This window comes from Micromys minutus (assembly GCF_963924665.1).
Source record: "Micromys minutus genome assembly, chromosome: 17".
NCBI lineage: Eukaryota > Metazoa > Chordata > Mammalia > Rodentia > Muridae > Micromys > Micromys minutus.
The window spans coordinates 53,436,301-53,456,105 of record NC_137952.1 but is presented as its reverse complement, the minus strand read 5'-3'; the positions used below and the strand labels follow the sequence as shown (position 1 = coordinate 53,456,105).

The window sequence follows — 19,805 nt, the reverse complement described above, 5'->3', positions numbered from 1 at the left end:
CTTTCTGTTCATAGCCAGCCATGGTTGGATTAGTTGGATCTATAGTCACATACATATAGGATGAAGGAGACAGGTAGATGGATCCCAGGGACTCAGCCCCATCAGTATGTAAAACAGCAATCTTCTGACTTAGTGAACAACCTTTTCTCTAAAATTAAGATGAAGAATGATAGAAGAAGATATGCTGACCTCTGACTTGCATACATGTTTGCACAGGCAAGCAAAGCCCATACACAAGTACACACACACACACACTCATGCACAAACATGCACATACCACTTAATAAGCTCAATGTAGAATAGTAATAGGAGGAAGGTAAGAAAATGGATAGCAAGCATTAAAACACCAGGAGTGAAAAATAATAAATCAATAGCACAGTGGGTATCTGTAGTCACTCTGAGAGAAATTTAACACAGTGATAAGGAGATTGGAATTAATTGCCATGAGTTGACCATTTCATGTTGTAATGTCGTATACATGTATTAAATTATCACACAGTACACATTAAATATGTACAATTAAAATGATGACCAACCAAAACTTTCTTACCAAATGTGGCGACATATGTCAGTAATCACAGCATTAAGAAGGCTGAGGCAGGATTGGGAGTTAAATGCTAACCTAGCTTCACAGTGAGATCTTGTCTCAAAACACAAAACAAAACAAAACTTTAAAAAAGAAAAAAAAAAGGAAGTAGCAGAAGTAAATTCAAAGGTGCTGTAGCTAAACATTAAGGTGAGTTCAGCTTACAGCCATGTGTTGTAGAGTCCACAATAGTTCCCATTAGGCCATACTCTGAAATTAAGGGAAAAGCAAATGGCTTCTGGAGCCTGCTTCTGCTCTCTGCCTTCGAGCAGCTGACAAGCTCACCACCAGTAAAACAACCACGTTAAGAAGGCAATGCATGGTTGAAATTTACTAAATCTGAAAATTCAAGTCCTCTGTACCACTCTATTTAGCCTTTTGTTCCCATTGATTTGGAAGATTTCCTTGCCCTTCATAATTATTTTCTTTGCTTTGATTTGGGTATGTGTGTTGCAAATATCTTTTTTCTGGGTTGTGGTTTGCCTTCCCATTTATTTATGGTACATTGGAGGAGAGAAATTCTTAACCTTAATGGGGTGAATGTATTGATTTTCTCTTCTGGTTTGCATTTGTTTTACTTGGGAAGTCAAAGTCAGAACGCTACTTTAAACATTTTAATAATGCTTTCCTCCATGTTCTCCCAAACATTTTAAACTTCAGCATTTCCATTTATGTCAGCAATCCATCTGGATTTTGTTCTTGGTATGTTTGCCAATGCCTGGTTCACACTCTGTGTCTACAGTCATTAATAAGACTGCCCTGTGTTTCTTTTTTTCCGTGTTGTCTTCTTTGGTTTGGGGTTCAGGATCATATTGGCCTTATGCAATGAGTTGGGAACATGTCAGTCAGGGTCTTCACAGTGAACAGAGGCATGAGATCAGTAAAATGTTCAAGAAAGCTGGGTTGTAGTGGCACAGGCCTTTAATTTCAACGGTTGGGAAGCAGGGGCAGGCAGATCTCTGAGCTCAAGGTCAGCCCTGGTTACAGAGGGAGTTCTAGGACAGCCAGGGCTACACAGACAAACCTTGTTTTGAAAATAAAAGAAAGAAAAGAAAGAAAATTCAAGAAGATTGATCTATGTGTAATGTCTACACAACGGTGAAGATGCAAAGGAACCAGGGGGCTTGGGGGCGGGTGATGATAGGGAAGTCTTCTGCAGGTAACAGTGCCCATGTCTGCACTCCTAAGCAAGAACAATGAGAAGGGAATAGTCCAGAAAGAGCCAGGGAGTGTCACGTGTCCTCTGTGTGAAGGAACTGGGAAAACATGTTATATTCTTACTCATCCTTTGATCTCTACCTTATGATTGATTGACTAAATTCAAGCAGAAGCATCTGTATGTTACTCCATTTGCATTTTTCACCACTCTCAATGTGTTCAGAATGATTGCAGAAACATAATATGTTAACAAGTAAGTAAATTTGTAAATATGGAATTCAGGAATAATAAAGACTGGCTGCATCTTCAAAGACAATTACTAAAATGCAGAGCAAGTCAGTGAAAACTCAGCTCTTCGCCACTGATCATGAAGTACTGCTAGCAGCATTCTCTTAATTCAACTGGGGGCAGGGTGTTCCAGATAAGAGCAATTTCCTTCATTTGCAAGACAGATGTGAATTTTTCATAAGGGCCCAATTTCATATAACTCAAGTATGCTCCATGGGAAAGAGTTACATAAATCTAATGTGCTCAACTATTGGTAGTTAACAATAACAGTCATGTCTCCTGTGTGCTTTGCATCAGAAATGTCGTCTCTTAGCCTATGTCCTAAAGGCTTAGTACACACACACACACACACACACACACATATACTACAAATCTACTCATACTACTTGATGATGCCTACTTTTTTTAAGTTTAGATGGGCATGCATAAATTAAAAGTGAAGAATTGGGGGATGTCTCTATGGATCAGAAGCTTGTAGTACACGCAGAAGGATGAGTTTGGATCTGTAGCACCCATACCAAAATCAGGTACAATGCTGTGTGTGTTCCGTTTAGCCAGGGGTGGGAATTGTTCTGCTCAACACACTGCTGCTATCCATGATGGTTGAGAGCTGGCTCACTCCACCAAATGCCCCAACTGCCTCTTTTTCAAATGCCAGTGTTGATTCTCTTTTTTGCCATTTTTCTCTCTTCAATCCAACATCCACTGCCATCTCCAATTTCCTGCCTCCATCTACCCTCCTGCTCCAAACATGCAAATCAGTCTTCTAAATTCGGAAGTTGTAAATAAAACTGTGCACCAAGAGCTGATAGTCCTCTCTACCTTGAGAATATCCTACTATGGTTGGATCCTGTCACACTGTGGCATCAGTTTTGGTAACTTATTTCCAGGAGTCTGAACCCTCTTGCTGTGTATTCTGAAAATAGGCTTCATTTTCTTAGATAAATTCTGCTTGCCAGTTCCCACAGTGTATTCATGAAGTTTTAAATCATCAAAAACTCTCACTTGGCAGTGATTCTATTTGCCACACCACCTCTGAGTTAGCACTGCCAAGCATAAATGGTCTAGACATTGTATTAAAAACCACCTCCCTCTGGGACAGGTCTAGAAGTCATTGGCACAGGATTGCATCTATCTATGGATTTTTAGTAGATTAGAAGTCTTCCTGGCAGACAGGAATTTTGTTGAGATCCACCCACTATAGCCAGCATTATGTAAAGCATAAGAGAGTTAGCTGGCTTATAGCCATTTAATAGAATTCAGTCAATAAAAAGAGTGGATTAAGCCCACATGAAAGATATGCAATTCATTTTTAAGCAAGAGGACAAAATAGAAAGTTGTAGTTTGGGGACACTTAAAATCAACTCTAAATTTATATTGGGGATGATGATGCATTTTTTAATGTCTTGCTGTCAGAAATTAAAAATAGCTCTTTCGGCCAGCTGTTGCTCCTTTTCTGGGAGAGGTAGGAGGTGGGGCACCACATGCTTGACTAAATTGCACTGAACTGCTGCATTAGATTCCGTTTTTTTTTTTTTTTTTTTTTTTTTGCAGTATTGTAGAGTCTCTCTGTCTCTCTCTCTCTGTGTGTGTGTGTCTCTGTCCCTCTCTCTGTCTCTTCCTCTTTCCCCCTCTCCCTCCCTCCCTCCGTTTCCCTCTCTCTTATACAACTTACATCCCTTAAAACCTTGATGTCCACCTTGGCCAAAGACCCCTCCAGAAGGCCACACGCCTTCTCCTCTCCTCCTGGGAGTCCGGAGAATTCGGGATCCCCAAGACAAGCTCCCGCCCGGCCCTGCCCAGCAGCCTTCTGGGAACTGTAGTTGTAGCCTCTGACACAGCTACCATTAAGGTGGAGAGTAGGACTACAGATCCCAAAAGGACACGCGCGCCGCGCCTGCGTGTTGTCACCTACTAGATGGAGGACTAAGTCGTCCCGGGAGCCTCGCAAGTCAGCAGAGGAGGCTTTGGCTGCAGCGGGTGACATGGACAACGCAGGGAAGGAACGAGAAGCGGTCCAGCTTATGGCGGAGGCCGAGAAGCGAGTGAAGGCCTCCCACTCCTTCCTCCGAGGGTTGTTCGGGTGAGCGCCAGAGGTCTTGCCCTTAGTGGTCTTGGTGCCCGATCCCTTGCCCAGCCGCTGCCACCGCAGAGTACCCAGCGCAACTGCTTAGGGTACCTGGATTCCCAGTGGCTCAGGCTCTGTTTTGGGTCCCCTAGTACCCAGGGCCTCATTGCATCACTTGGGCCGTGTCAGGGGGTCTCTCCAGTCTGCACACACTGCCAACCCCAGAACCTTTTGGGAATCCTCAGACCCTGGGCACCCTGCACCAACGCCCGGAGAACCCTTAGCTCTCAATCCCCGGGCACCCTTAAACAACCCAGAACACCTACGCGTCCTCAGAGATCTCTGTGGTCCCCCGTGCCCCTTGCGTTGCCAACGGTCTGGCGCTGGCGCCAAGGTCCGCGCCGAGCTGCCCCTTTGGAGAAAGCCACCCCTCCTGGTGGTCTAGATTCATCCCTTTCCCCTAGTCGGAGCTGTAAATCACCGGGGGAGCCGGGACTGTGAGGTTCTGGAATTCAACCTGGGGCTTGGCATCTGCTGGAGGCTCATGGGGAGCACGAAGTCTGCACCCCTATATCCCGGGCACTTGCCCGCTGGCCTTGACCCAAGGGCCTTGAAATCATTTCTTCCTTGGTGTGTTTTTCATTTGCCAGAGTGACTTGTATCCGTAGTTCGGGCCTCCCGTTTGATGAACTGTTTGTACCTTTGCTCCTGTTTAAAGTCAGTATCCTTTGGGAATCCTGTGATTTCGTGTATAGTTCTTACATACAGTGCTAGGGAATGGTTTACATTCTGAGCTTGTAAAGTGCAGAACCTGCCCAGAGAGCTGGTGGAAGAATTCTAGGCTGTTGATTATGCGAATGATTCAGCTGTTTATGACAGTGGTAGAAATTACGCGTGCCTCCCCCCACCCCCCATTTGAAAATGAAAGATCTGTACAAAGAACAGATTTTAATTACCAGGAAGGACAAGTGGTACATACTTAACTGCTGCATTGTTATACACAATTTCTGTCAAAATTCAGTTTAGACACTAAGTTCTGAAAGCACACACCCAATGAGCTTTGACTTTTTTTTACTTTATTCACTTGACTACTAATTATATTTATTATTATGTAATAGTTTAATGGAACCCCATTATGTTTCCATCTCCAGAAAATGCTTAGGGTCACTTTGCTACAATTTATGGTACCATGGTCTGCCAAAATAGAGGAGGAAACTAAGGGTGTTTGTCACTGCTAGGTCCCAAATTTCTCATGTAATATGAAGCTTGACACTGTAGTTACAGATATTGCTTCCCCTTTTAAAAAGACAAGGAGCATAGTAGGTGCCAAAGACTAATTCTTGTCTGTGAGTCACAAAACATGCAAGATTCATTCAATTCATGTGAAATTTAATGGCAGAGTAGCTCTTGGGAGATGATGTTAATACACATTTCAAATCAGGGTGTGCTTCCTGGAACCAGTTATGGACATTTATTTTGGTCAAGAGGAACATTGTTTTGAGGAAACTAGGTCAAATCTTGAGATACTCATTGAAAAGGATTTTGAGGAATCTTTATTTCCGAAGAAACATCTTTTTGGCTGATGCTGTCCTGTCAGTGACAGGCCATGTAGGAAGATTTTCATTTTCCATCCACACTCAATTTGCAGAGTCACTTAGAAGCAGCAGTTCAGGTTATTATCATGAGGTTTGGAACCTGGAACAGGTTAGCTTTGCTTCTTTGAGCCTCAGTTTCATCTGCTATAATCCAGTGTGTCTCATGATTATTAATCAGTGAGTTTATAAAATACTTAGAACTATGGACATTGGAAATGGCTATGGGCTGATTATCCACATATTCATCAAAACTGTGGACCCTCTCACCAAGGAAGCAGAAGGGCAGATGGATTGAGTTTTGCAGGATTTCAGAACCAATAATGTGTTTGCTAGTTGTACTGGCTGGTTTTGTGTCAACTTGACTCAGGTTGGAGCTATCACAGAGAAAGGAACCTCAGTTGAGGAAATGCCTCCATGAGATCCAACTGTAAGGCATTTCTCAACTAGTGATCAAGGAGGGTGGGCCCAGCCTATTGTGGGTGGTGCCATCCTGGGCTGATAGACTTGGGTTCTGTAAGAAAGCAGGCTGAGCAAGCCAGGGGAAACAAATCAGTAAGTAACATCCCTCCATGGTCTCTGCATCAGCTCTTGCTCCTGACCTGCTTGAGTTCCTGTTTGAGTTCCAGTCCTGACTTCCTTTGGTGATAAGCAAGCATGTGTAAGTGTAAGCTAAATAAACCCTTTCCTCCGCAACTTGCTTCTTGGTCATGATGTTTTATGCAGGAATAGGAACCCTGACTAAGACATTAGCTTTAATGAATGAATCTCTTAAGAGTTTTAGCCAGGTCCAGTGTCCTTTGTACTGTGAGGACTGGGAGGTTTCCAGTAATATCTGGTCCTGAAAAGCTTAGGAGAATATGTAGAGCTTCATAAGATTTACTATAAGTATATAAATATTTGAAATCCAAACTAGAACTATTTTTCTTTTAGTTACAATGGAAAGAGTACAGTTTTGTATCAATTTTAGACATTTAAGGTCCTAAGGCATGACATTGTGGGTATCTGCATCACCTTTCATTTTGCCCCACCCCACCCCGCCTCTCTTTGGTTCTGTCCCTCATTTACGGTAATGGTATCCATCTCCATGTGAGACTCTCAAATTAATAATGACAAGTATCATCAAAGTTCCTGTTTAAGAGATGGATGGGTGATGATTTAAGGATGTGCCAGACATTTTAAAAGGCATTTTGCTTGTTGCAGATGTCTCACGTCACTGACTCTTAATCTCCTAACTGCAGATTAAGGCCCAGCTTGACTTCATCTCCTGTATCCTGAACACTGCTTTTGTGATAATACTATGTTCCCGGTATTGTTACATAACTCTGCCTTTCGATGGAAATTCACAAGAATAGGTCTATTGGATGTTTTTTTAGCCTGGTACCTAGAGGTTGGGGGACACATCAGTAAATATTTCCCCCAGCAAGGCTTCTTGCAGCTCCCCCACAAGAAAATAGTTTGAAAGGATGCAGACATGCCTGCAACCAATGTTACTTGTTTGTACGTATTGAAGAAAGCCAAAATGTTTCTGAGCTTCCTTCATTTGTTTGTTTGCAGTACTGGGGATGCAGCCCCAGGCCTTGTACATTGTTAGGCAAACATTTATCCTACCACTGACCTATATTCCCAGCCTCCACCCCACCCCCATGGTTGCTTTGCAATGTTCCTCAATCTCAGGGCTAATAAAAGAGGTAGTCTCAGAGAAAATTTAATGAAGGATCCTTTTGGGTTACTGTAACTAAGCATGGGTCTACTTAATATCTGTTAGTGAAGATTCAGATATTTCTTAGATACTGTAGACTATATCCATATTGTTTCCTTGTTTTTATTTCAGTGAAGATTGTGTTTCCATGTTTAGCATGGTCATATGATATCTTTGAGAGACAGAGCAATTACATCTTTCTCAGTTATGATTAACACTTAAATGTAGATCATCTAGATGTGGTGACACACACCTTAAATACTAGCATTAGAGAGGCAGAGGCAGGTAGATCTGTGTGAGTTCAAGGCCAGCCTGGTCTACACAGGACAGCCAGGGATATGTCGAGAAACAGCTCAAAAACAAAACAAAACAAAAAACCAAACCAAAAAGAAAAGAGAAAAGCAACAACAACAACAACAACAAAAAATCATTAATGTGGTCATCCATGCCTGTAATCCCAGCAATCTAGAGGCCAAAAAAGGAGGATCTTGAGTTTCATGTCAGCCTGTCTCAAAAACTAGACAGTAAATGTAGACTTAGTAGATTGGTCTGTAGGCATTCTCAATTTAATGATTAATGTGGAGTGGGAGGATACAGCCCACAGGACTCTGTCCTACGTTATATATGAAAGTGGGCCAAATAAGCCATAGAGCAAGCCAGTAAGTATTCTTCCATGGGATTTGCTTCAGGTCCTGCCTCCAGGTTCTAGCCTTGAATTCCATCACTGAGCTAGGACCTGGGGCATATAAGCCAAATAAACCACTCCAGTCTCAAGTTGCTTTTGATTGCTGTGTCTTATCACAGCAATGGGAACTAAGACTTTTTTTTTTTAATAACAGGAAAATGGGGTAAACTGAGAGTGTCTATGTCACCAGACCACAGTATCATCCTAGTCACAGTAGACTTTATATTCAAGTAGAATTTATCAAAACAAAAATCTTATATATAATTAGTCAATATTGTTTGAATTAAGGCATATTTCTTGTGGTAGGGAATACCTGTTTTACTGGGTAATTTTCATCTTGGGCCATTGTTTTGTTTGAAAAGCCCTATCAATATCTGTGGAGATAAAAATTATTTTTCTCCTTTAAATTACCAATATTAAATTGATTAAACGGATGTTTTCCTGTTGAACTATCCTTGCATCTTGGAATAAACTCCTCTGAGTTGCTTTGAGGGTCTTATTGTAGTGCAGGCTGGTCTCAAATTTGTGATCAGTCTACCTGCTTGAGCCTCCCAGAGTTAGGGTAACAGACTATGTTCAGTTTCTTTCCTTTTTTTTTTTTTTTTTTTTTTTTTTTTTTTTTTTTTTTTAATAAACAAGATCTGTTGGAACCTGGTTTTACACAATTTATTTAGAATTATTTTACTTATGGTTCTTTGTGCATAGCCTTTATCAGGTTGAAATGTTGATGTTATAGGTGCCTCGGGAAAGGAAGTTAGACATTTCTCTCCTTTCCTACGGTTTCTTATAGGTTGTGTAGCTACGCTTATAGTGAAACTGTGAGTTTGTAATTGTGTATTTTCACTCATATTCTTGGTTTGTTTTTAGCATGTTTGGTATGTGAGCACACATCCAGAAGCCAGAGGAGAATGACACATGTCCCTCCTCAAATACTTTCTGCCTTATTCTTTTGAGAAAGGGTACATATTTTATTGAACCTGGCACAAGGCCGATGGCTATTCCCAACAGAGCACCTCCCTAGCCTGGTGAATAAGTTCTTTCACTAACATTGGGGTTTTTTTGTGGCTTTTTTTTGAATTTGCAATATTTAAATATACTATTTGTACTAAAGTAAATTTTAGTAAATTATATTTTCTCAGAAAATTATTCATTTAATCTAAAGTTTAAAAATTGACTTGCATAGTTATGCCAGTATCTTTTTTAATTTCTAAAAGTGCATATATATATATATATGCTTCTTGCTACTTATTTTTGTATCATGATTTCCTCCTCTTCTCCCTTGATATTTTTGACCCTTTATTCTCCAGCAACCAGTAAGTATTGTCATCTGCTATTTGCATACCTTTTACTTTATTTCTGTTTCTGCCTTTATTGCTTTTTTATTTTTTTATCATTTATTTTTCTCTCTGGCTTTTTTTTCAGGGAGTATTAATTTGCTGTCTCTGTTTTGCTTATATGAATTTGATTTAGGTGTGAATTCTTCAACTGCTTTATTTGTGTGCCGTAGGGACTAATGCATAGTGCTTTGATCTTAAGTCTGTTTGCTCATTGGTCTAGGAGTTGTTGGGGGCATACTTCTAATGAAAAGAGACTTTTTAGAATTTTCTGTTAAATTTCTGTTTTATTTCCTTATGATGAGAAAACCCAACCGTGATTTCTCTGCTTTCTTTGCTGCCTACTATATGTTATCAGTGCTCATGAGTGGTCATATGAAGGTGGATACTTGCTTCTCAGTTTGATAGGGATCTATGATACCTAACTACTGACTATAATACAGTGAAGACTAGGCCTTTTGTGTCTTATTTATTTGATATACTTTGGATTGAGAGAAGTGTGTTAATGTCTTGTCTTTGTATATTTCTGTGGATCTGTAGTTTCTGATTTAAGGAGACTATTGCTTTATTCAGTTAATACAATTCTATTATGATCTTTATCTTTAGTATTATAGAATGAGCTTATTTTATCTTACATGATGCTTTTGAGTCCAAATTCTGTTTTGTCTATTCCAGAATACTAAGATGCCCATACATGTTTTTAAGCTGTGTACATTTCCTATGTTGGGACTATGTATTGTATAGGAAAAATCATAGTCATTCAGTGGTCATGTGTCCTGTGTCAGCCAGCTCCCCCTTGCCCACAAGTTGTGATGGCTTTGTGACTAACTCTGGGAAAGTAAAAAAGACATATACTTCCCCTTGGAAGTGCTGGCCTCTTCTGTGTTTCTGCTGAATCTTTATTCTCTTGAGACTTTAAGAAGGGGACACCTTAGGGTAGAGTGTGAGGGCTCTTAGAAAACATCACAGCACTTCTGCAGGTGAATTGAGATGGAGAAGCCTTTGCAGGATGTCAAGGGTATTTGAACTTATGACACATATAACAGAGTTGGCTGTTGTGTGCTGGTTTTGTTGTTTTATTTTTAAGACAAGGTCTTACTGTTTACCTCTGGCTGGTTAGGACTCAGTTATGTAGGCCAGACTGGTCTCAAACTTCTGGTATATGTTTCTTTATACCACCTTTTAAAAATATTTTTTATTTATTTTTTATTTTACACATACAGGTATTAAGCCTTCATGTATGTCTTCACCACATGCGTGCCTGATGCCCAAGGAGGACAGAAAAGGGTGTCAGATCTTCTGAAACTGGAGTTACAGACAATTGTGATCTGCCTTATAGGTGCTGGGAATTGAATATGTGTCCTCTGTAAGAGCAGCTGAGGCAGCTCTTCAGCTTTCTGGTGCATTTCTGGCTCTGTATCCTAAGCCTTTCAGAAGAGCCTTACATTAGCTGGGCCTCTTCTATGACTGTTTGGAAGTGATATTGATGTGTCTGGTTCTCAACTGTTGAAGCACTTTGTTGGATTTGCTGTATTTCATATTTTATCTGATTCTTTTGTGATCTCTCTCTCTCTCTCTCTTTAATTTGGAGATGTTTCTGGTTTGTTCAGCTGTTACATTTATGACATAAAGCTTTTTAAAATTAGTGCAGATCCTGTTTCTTACTTAGGCCTGTGTTCTTTTATTTGTTCTGGAAAACACCTATTCCCCATGTGCTTGAAAGTGTGTGTATCTTCTTCCTCCACTGTCTGCTTTTGTTGGTTTGGTGTGGGAGTTCTGCTATTTGTATTTAGACCAAAAAAAAAAATTTCTTTGCATTTTTATTTTTTTAACCTTTTTCATTATAGCCTTTAGTCTTAGATCAGTAATAAAATGTATCCAGTGCCCACTCACTGACATTCTCTGGTCCTGTCTTAGTCTTCCTGAAGTTTTGGGTTCTATTAGTGGCACATGATGAATGCCTTAACTAGCTATTTGATAGCAGTGTGACTTTGTTTCTCTCTTGAGTTCTTGGAAAATTTAGTTGCCAGCTGTGTACACTAGCATTGAAACCAATCCTAATTTGATTTTTTTAGATTTATAAGCACCAGCACCTTTGCCTTTTGATGTGGGAGCTCAGAGGTTTTCTTTATTTATAGAATTGGGTAGCTTACCAGGATTTTTCAGTGGATCTTAGTACAAGATTGGCTGGTTCAGCGTTTAGATTCAGGTATTCTTTGTATCTTGGGAATTTCCTGAGATTCTGGTTGAAACATTTGTTTTCTCTTCCCTCTTTGGAGGACTCTAAATATATGGAGTCAGTCAGTCTCCTGGACTGTCTTGCCAGAGTCCAGCAGGACTTGCCCTTGACCCTGACAAGGAGCAGTAAGTAGGGTATGAAGAAAGGACAGGCACAAAGACACACCTGCTCTATGCAACAACACAGAACCCCAGTGTGGTTACCCTGTACAGCACACAGGAAGAGATTTGCTAGTCTTGGTAAGAGCTCTCTGTACAGTTTCAGGCTGTAGGAAGGCTTTGCCACTCATTCTGAGGCTGACCCGTGTTGGGAAGGCTTTGCCAATTTCTCATGGATCTGAGGTGTTGGGTCCTAGACTTAGCCAAGCCTATATCAACAATACACATTCACCCAAGCCTTCCTTGGCCCCCCACAGCCAGCAGCAGCTGTGGTGGCAGCATGGGCTTTTGTAGTAGGAGAGGAAGGATACAAGTCTTTTAGAGACCATGGCTTTGTCCAAGGCACTCTTTTTCAATTTCCTGACCTGAACTGAACTGACCCTTCAGGTCTTATGCCTGGCCTTGGAATTCCTCCGACAGGGCTCCCCTGCTGAGAAATGGTTCTAGAATCTTAGTGCTTTGACCCATAGAGCCCTTCCTGACTTGCACCAGGAGCCATGCACACTGAATTTGTTTCTCCCCAGCTCCATTTCAATGGTGGTTTACTATATGCAGGATGTGTTTGTAAGTTTATATTTAGTCAACATTATCCTTTGGGAATTATAGCAGTTATTAATATTATATAAAGATTGAAATTCAGTTCAAAGATTGCATTTTATAAAGGTAAATCTTTTGAGATAAAAACTTCACTATGTAGTTCTGGCTGTAATTCACTGTATAGATTGAACTGGCATTGAACTCACACTCAAGCCTCTGCCACATGAGTGCTGGGATTAAAGGTGTGTGCCACCATACCTGGGAAAATTTGTTTACAGTGTCTCTAGTCAGATCAGGTTGTATGGAACTGGTTTGTAAGTTTATTGAATTAATGCTTGTCCTAGTCAAGGTTTCTATTCCTGCATAAATCATCATGACCAAGAAGCAAGTTGGGGAAGAAAGGGTTTATTCAGCTCACACTTTCACATTGCTGTTCATCACCAAAGGAAGTCAGGACTGGGAACTCAGTCAGGTCAGGAAGCAGGAGCTGATGCAGAAGCCTTAGATGTTACTTACTGGTGTACTTCCCCCTGTTTTGCTCGCCTTGCTTTCTTATAAACCAAGTCTACCAGCCCAGGGATGACACCACCCACAATGGGCCCTCCCCCTTGATCACTAATTGAGAAAATGACTTACAGCTGGATCTCATGGAGGCATTTCCTCAACTGAGGTTCCTTTCTCTGTGATAACTTCAGCTTGTGTCAAATTGACACAAAACCAGCCGGTACACACGTCCTAAAACATTTTTCTTATTCTACTCAGTGTGATTTATCTTTCTTGGCTCTTTAACACTTGCAGATACTTTCTCCAAGCAGCTTTTATTCTTTGGGAACTTGCTCTGTAGACCAGGCTGGCCTGGAACTAAACGATCCAACTGCCTCTGCCTCGCAAGTGGTGGGAATAACGGTATGTGCTACCACCAACCGGCTGCCCACAGGTGTTAAACTGCTCATGTTCTTTTCCTCTAGAAACTATTTTTCAGATCTCTCTACTCTACTTGTTCACCTAAATCTGGTTAAGCGCACCAAGTAGTGACCATTCAATAGCCCAGATGTTACTGTGTCTAGGAATTCTACAAAATACATAGTCCATTACTTTTTAATTCACCCTTGCTCAAGTTTTCAGGATGGGGCAGAACATAGCCAGATTCTTTGCCAGAATGTGCTACAAATGCCCTGTTCCTGATAGAGTCCTTGTTTCTCTCTGAAACCTAGTGAGTCACACCCTCACTGTTCACATTTATATCAGCATTCTTCTCTACCCCCACTGCAATAGCACATTAAGCTTTATTTATAGCACTCTAGTGCTTTGCTAGTCTGTGTTTCCAATCTCCTCCCTATTTCTCCTGCAAATCAGCCACATGATCAGGTTAATTTTTGCAATAACCCTACTTCTGACACCGACTTTGTTATTACTTACCTTTTGCTGTGAGAGGATGTCTGACAAAAGCAACTTAACAATTTATTTGGCTGGAGGTTTGAGAGAAGTCCATCATGGTAGAGATCATGGTAGAGGTGTGATAGTAGGTGGTTTCATGACTACATAATCATGTGGATGGGACTCCTCACCTATGGAACAGAAAGCAGAAACCATATAGGAAGCATTAAAGATCAAAGCCCACTCAAGTGGCCAATTTCCTTCATCAAAGTTCAATGTAAAGGTTCTACAACCTTTGTTTCATTAATTATCATGATATATACATATACATATACATATACATATACATATACATATACATATACATATACATATACATATATATATATATATATATATATATATATATGCTTAGTCTGTATAATGTATGCATGGAGGGCTGACCATTTAAAATTGAATAACCAATTGATAGTTCTTCCCTAGGGAAGACTATTTCTCTCCTGTTCCTTAGTCACTCGTAGTTCTTTGTAGAGGATTAAGACCCTGTGGGCTTTACCCCATCTACTTTGGTGAGTCTATTGTTATTTTTGTTGAGCTCATGCTTAGGCTGTGATGTTGGTGAGACTTTTTGGGTTTACCTTCTGACATTCCTAGGAGTAATCTCACACAAGCTCCCTGATTGTCCGGCTCTTGAAAGCTTTCTGATCCCTCTTCCTCAGTGTCCCCTGAGCCTTGCAAGAGTTGTTTTGTAGATGTGTCCATTGGGACTGAGTTTCATAGCTCTGTTTTTGTTGGTCATGGTTTTCTATAGTGGTCTCTATCTTGTTGCAAAGAGAGGTTTCCTTGAAGAGTGATGAGGACTAGACTTATCTGTAGGTATAAGGACAAACATTTAGGATATACAAGTTATGCTTTTGCTGCTTAGTAAAGGGGAAGTTGTAGGAGCTCCTTCAAGATCTGTGACTTCATTGGCCCTGAGTAGTTGGCTAGGTTCCAGTACCAGGTAGATACCCTTCTTGTTGAGCAAGTCTTAAGTCTAATTAGAGAGCTGTTGGTTACTGCCAAGGTATGAGTGCTAGAGTTGCACCCCTAGTGTTGCTGGTGCATCATTGTGGTTCATGGGCATCATAGCTGAGTAGGACACTTGGTTGCCTCCCTTCTTTGATGCTTACTTGGTGCTTTTTGGTACCATGAATGCTGGTCCTCGGGGAGGAGGCATTCAAGCCATTCCAGTTCAGGTGTCTTTGGGCCCAGAGTTTGAAGTGTATGGTGTCTTAGAATTTCCTTTCACCCCTTGGAGGCTCACCTCCAAATATCACCCTGTGGTATTTGAGACATGACCAACCACCAACAGCTCAAAAGAAGTCTTTTCATGCCTGGTTTTAGGTGTTTTGTCACATGGTGTTTGGCTCTTGGAGGGAACATTTTCAACCCAGATGAGAAATTTTCATGCAAACAATATATGCATATTTATATAGATTTATGTGCATTATAAGTTTTTTTAAGGAAGATAGTTAATAGTATGATTTCTTGGAACTCTTTTCAGACTTCTTACTGTTTTATTCTCTCTCCTTTTCTGCATTTATGGCAGAGATACTTTTAAACAGAGTTAGTGGATTTGTCTCTCCTTTTTCAGTATTTTCTATTTTTGTATGCTACCTTGAGGAACACACGGACAACTTATTAAAAATTGCTATGTGGAGCTGGGCTCACTACTGCATGTCTAGAACCCCAGGACTGGAGAGGCAGAGGGATCATGAGTTTAAGGCTTGCCTGGATTATATAGAGCAAGACTGTGTCAAAACAGTCATCAGTAGTAACCCCACCCCCAAAACAAAACAGAAAACAAACTCAACAACAATAAAACCACCAGCAGCAGCAAAAACAAAAAACAGTGATGTGGACAGATTCTTCCATCAACACACTCAGCAGCCAGTGCTGTCATTGTAACCTGTGTGTCCGGCTCTTGTCTGACCTCTTGCTTCAGGTTAGGCTAAATAGATATTCCCACTAGTGAAGAAGTGTTGGCCTGAGTGACAGTCTCCCATATACACCTCACCATCATCCCAGCAATAAGCACAGTGGTTCTTGTCTTTGTAGTAGCCCTCAGGGTATCCGGATTATAGACCTGAATTCTTTCTGGTAATGCCTGCACACAGATAACGTTGCCATAGCTGTAATTATTTGAGATATTTCTACTCTACTATCTTGTGATTTTAGAGGCAGCTTTATTTCTGCCTCTGCAGTTGCCACCTTTTCCTTTTGGTTACATCTCATGATGTGTGTGCCATTAATTCACTCCAGTCTACTTTGATACCTCCCTCCTCCCACCCACAGTTTTAAAATAGTATTATAGTTGCCAGTGTGCTCTGCTCCAAACAGTGATTATTTGGGGTGGGGAAATACTAGGACTTGAGGGGATTTGGGAATTAGTTAAATTCTAACAGCTTTCCCCTTTCACTGGCCCTTAGACAGCTGCCTTGGGATTTGGTCTGCAGTGGGACAGGGTAGGGTAGAGGTGCAGTCTCAGGCATCTTCACCCCCAAAGTATGAGGTTTCATGAGCACTATGACCTTCCCTCATAGATGACTGACCTCAGCAGCTGTTCACTCAGTAAGTGGCCAAGAAGCTCCTGCCTCTGAAATGAAGAGGTACCAAGCTGAGGCCTTAGGTAGAGACAGGTCTTGTGCCTGCTGGAGTTTCCTTTCTTGATGGAGAAGATGTCTCCTTGTTCAAGGTCAGAAACTCTTGATACCAAAGACTGCTTGCTTTAGCTCAGTTTTATCTTTTTTTTCCATGCCACTTTGGTACCATATGCAGGCATCGTGTTACCTCATAGAAAAGATTCTTTTCAAACTCTGTTGTGTTTCCAAGAATACTCTGCTCTCTATGGAGCTCAGGGTAGCCATCCATTAAATTATTTGAATGTAAATACTGAGTATTGGTCTTTAAAACTTGTGTATTTAGTGTTCGTGTATATAACGTAACTAATTGAGGTACTTTTAAAGACATTTTTCAAAAGGTATGCAGTTATATTTGCTTGTGGAGTCTGTTATTTTCCTTCCATCTTTACATAGTTTAAAGACAATAATCTTTATCCTATCAGTAGCCTACTTTTTCTTTTTATATGGCTACCCAAAGCTTACCCACCTCACTTGGGGACAAAAGCTCATGTACCCCCGGCTGGCCTGAGACTCATTGCATTGTGGATAATAACCTTGAATTTCTGATGTTCTTGCTTTTACTTCCCAAATGCTGTGTAGTTTAGATGGATTGAATGTGGATCATACCCAGGGCTTTGAGCACGTTAGGCAAGCACTCTACCAGCTGAGCCATATCCACAGCCTACATTCTGGTTGTTTTGTTTTTTGACAATGAGTCTTCCTTAGGTGGCTTGCTGGTTTCTTGTTATCTATTTGTTTGTTTTGAGACAGGTTCTCATTAGACTGGCCTCAGATTTACTGAGGATGACCTTAAAATTCTGGTCATTATGCTGCTACCTTCCAAGTTTTAGGGTTTCAGGTATATGCCTGGATTTCTTCTTATTTGTTGTTGTTGTTTTTTTTTTAAGATTGATTTTTGTGTGTCTGTATGGATGAGTGCGTATGAGGGCAGGTACTATTTGAGGTCAGAGGCTGTGGGATATGTATCTAGAGTTACAGACTGTTAAGAGCAACCCAATATGGGTACTTGAAATCAAACTCAGGTCCTCTGCAAAAGAACTGTGTGTTCTTAACTATTAAGCCATCCCTTCAGCTGTTCCCCCCCATCCCCCACCCTCCCACCCCCCTGCTTCGAGTATTGAGGATGCTTGTGGTAATTCTGGTCGGGACTGGTGTCTCTTGATCTAATCCACTGAGCTTATTCAGCCTTTTCACAAAGACCTCCAGATATGAAGTCAGGAGTCAGCTGTACGTACCACTGTAGTCATCACTACAGAGTCATGGTGAGCTGCTGGCCTCCAGATGACAGTTCTCTTCTGTGAGATAAAGGAAGTATCCTCTCTGGTTAATATAATAATTTAAAAAATTACCTGATATGACAATATCTGGGTATGAGCTTAGCACAGCACACGAGTTCTGTTGTTTACATCTTGGAAGTAGGATAAGGTACATTTTAATTAAGCTAGTTTTATTTAGAAACTTAATAAGAATGACTGCACTGCACTGTAATTACAGTTCGAGATTCCGGGTTCTTGACAGAAAAACAAGACACAGGGAAAGGCTAGCTCATGTTAGCTGTGACTAAAAGTGAGAAACTTCTCATGTAAGGAATTTTCCACTAGGGAAGCCTATTCATTGTGTTTTAGAAAAAAAAAAAAAGAGAGAGAAGAGAGAAGAAAAGGACGGGAGCAAGGAAGGAAGAGGAGGGGGAGGAGGGAGGAGGAGGAAGAAGAAATATAAATGGAATGGAGAGATGGCTCACAGGTTAAGAGCACTGGCTGTTCTTCCAAAGGATCTGGGTTCAGTTCCCAGTGCCTACATGGCAGGTCACAACCATCTGTAATTCCAGACTCAGGGGATCTGACACCCTCTTTTAGCTTCTAGAGGCACCAGGCACACAAATAAACACTCACATACATAAAGGAAACAAGTCTTTAAAAGAATTTTAATGTAGACTTGAAATAGAAAAATGGGACCTGGAGGCTGAGGTTGAATGCTTTCATTTTTGGAACAGCTTGATGACAGCCTGCCATTCCTTATGTGACATGGCACTAGGTCATTTTATTTGGCAGCCAGGAGTAGCAGTGTTATTGAGATATTATTCACCTAACAAATAATTTACCTGTCTAAAGTGTTCGCTGGTCTTTTAAAATGTTTGCACATTAGAAAAACCAATGAAACAACACACCCTTTGCCTGTGGCAGCCCTTCCTCCCTTTGCCCTGCACTCCTGGCTCTAGATGTCTTAAATATGGCTTGTGACATCACAACAGAATGCCTGAGACTGAGTAGTTTAAAGGGTTGTGTTTCTCGGGTCTGGAAAGTAGACTTACAAAGTCAAGGTACTGGCATCAGCTGTCTGCAGGGAGGAACAGATGTTGTATACTTGTTAGGCAGAGGAGCAAAGGGACGCGATCCTACCCCACAAGCCCTTGCGTTAGCTCTCCTAGTTAAGTGATTATGACCTACTGAAGCTCACGGAACATATCTTTGTGTTCATTACCTGTCAAGTTCGTGTTTCCATCCTCTGCTCCGAGGTCCTCATTGTATGTGCTACACAGTCAGTCTCTTGGGCCTTGGTTTTCCTCTGTGGTTTTACATTTGCAGTGTAGAAAGACACAATAGATGTCTTGTGTGGAAGGGCCTGAGCTAATTAGAAGCAAAGTTGAATTTAGAAACTCTAAAAGGTAATAACCAAGGATTAATTAGGCTTTATGTCTGAAGAAATTGCTGACTTATATAAAACTACCCCTTAGAGGCTGAAGAGATAGTTGAGTGGTGAAGAGCATTGGCTGCTCTTTCAAAGGACCTGGTTCAAGTCTCCCATCTGTAACCCCAGTTCAAGGAGCTCTGATGCCCCTTCTTTGCTCTGTGGACACTTGCACATACATGGTACACAAACATGCATGCAAAGAAAACACTTATATACATAAAGTAATTTTTATAATTAAAAGTAAATAAAAAGTTATTAGTCAGTGGAATTAGCTAGCAAGTGAAGAACTTTCTAAAACTACATGTAGTCTAGCTGTTGTAGAATGTTCGCTTCTCAAAATGTTACACAGTGATTTTTCTGAACTTGGTAAAGCTGTGGCTCTAAGGTTCTTCCATATTGGAGGCAGGCTGAAAAGTGCCAGAGCTGACATGCCACACAGTGGCAGAACAACAAAATAACCTGTCACTTTTTCAATGCTGTGTTTCTGGGTTTTGTGGCTTTTGAGGTGATTAGGGCATTGCTTTTGAGGTAGTCTTACGTTGAGCTCACCCTGGAACTCACCCTTCTTTTGCCTTTGTCACTTCAGTGTGGGTGTTACAGGCCTGGGCCACTACATCTGGCATTAGGTGTTGTGCTAAACTATTAAAGAATGGCAAAATAAAGTATCTTAACCCTTCAAAATGTAATCATCTTTGAGAAGTACACT

The 19,805-nt window shown here is 41.0% G+C and overlaps 1 protein-coding gene across 3 annotated transcripts in view; it reads left to right on the top strand.

Moving 5' to 3' along the window:
• The first annotated feature begins 3,986 nt into the window (after positions 1 to 3,986).
• NAPB (NSF attachment protein beta) overlaps positions 3,987 to 19,805 on the top strand; it is a 37,496-nt gene continuing 21,677 nt past the window's right edge. For all 3 annotated transcript variants that reach the window (XM_080931587.1, XM_080931586.1, XM_080931585.1), the window contains exon 1: positions 3,987 to 4,115. In XM_080931587.1, coding sequence (XP_080787713.1) covers positions 4,018 to 4,115 — 98 coding nt within the window. In that variant the 5' untranslated portion in view covers positions 3,987 to 4,017. The remainder of the gene's footprint in view (positions 4,116 to 19,805) is intronic.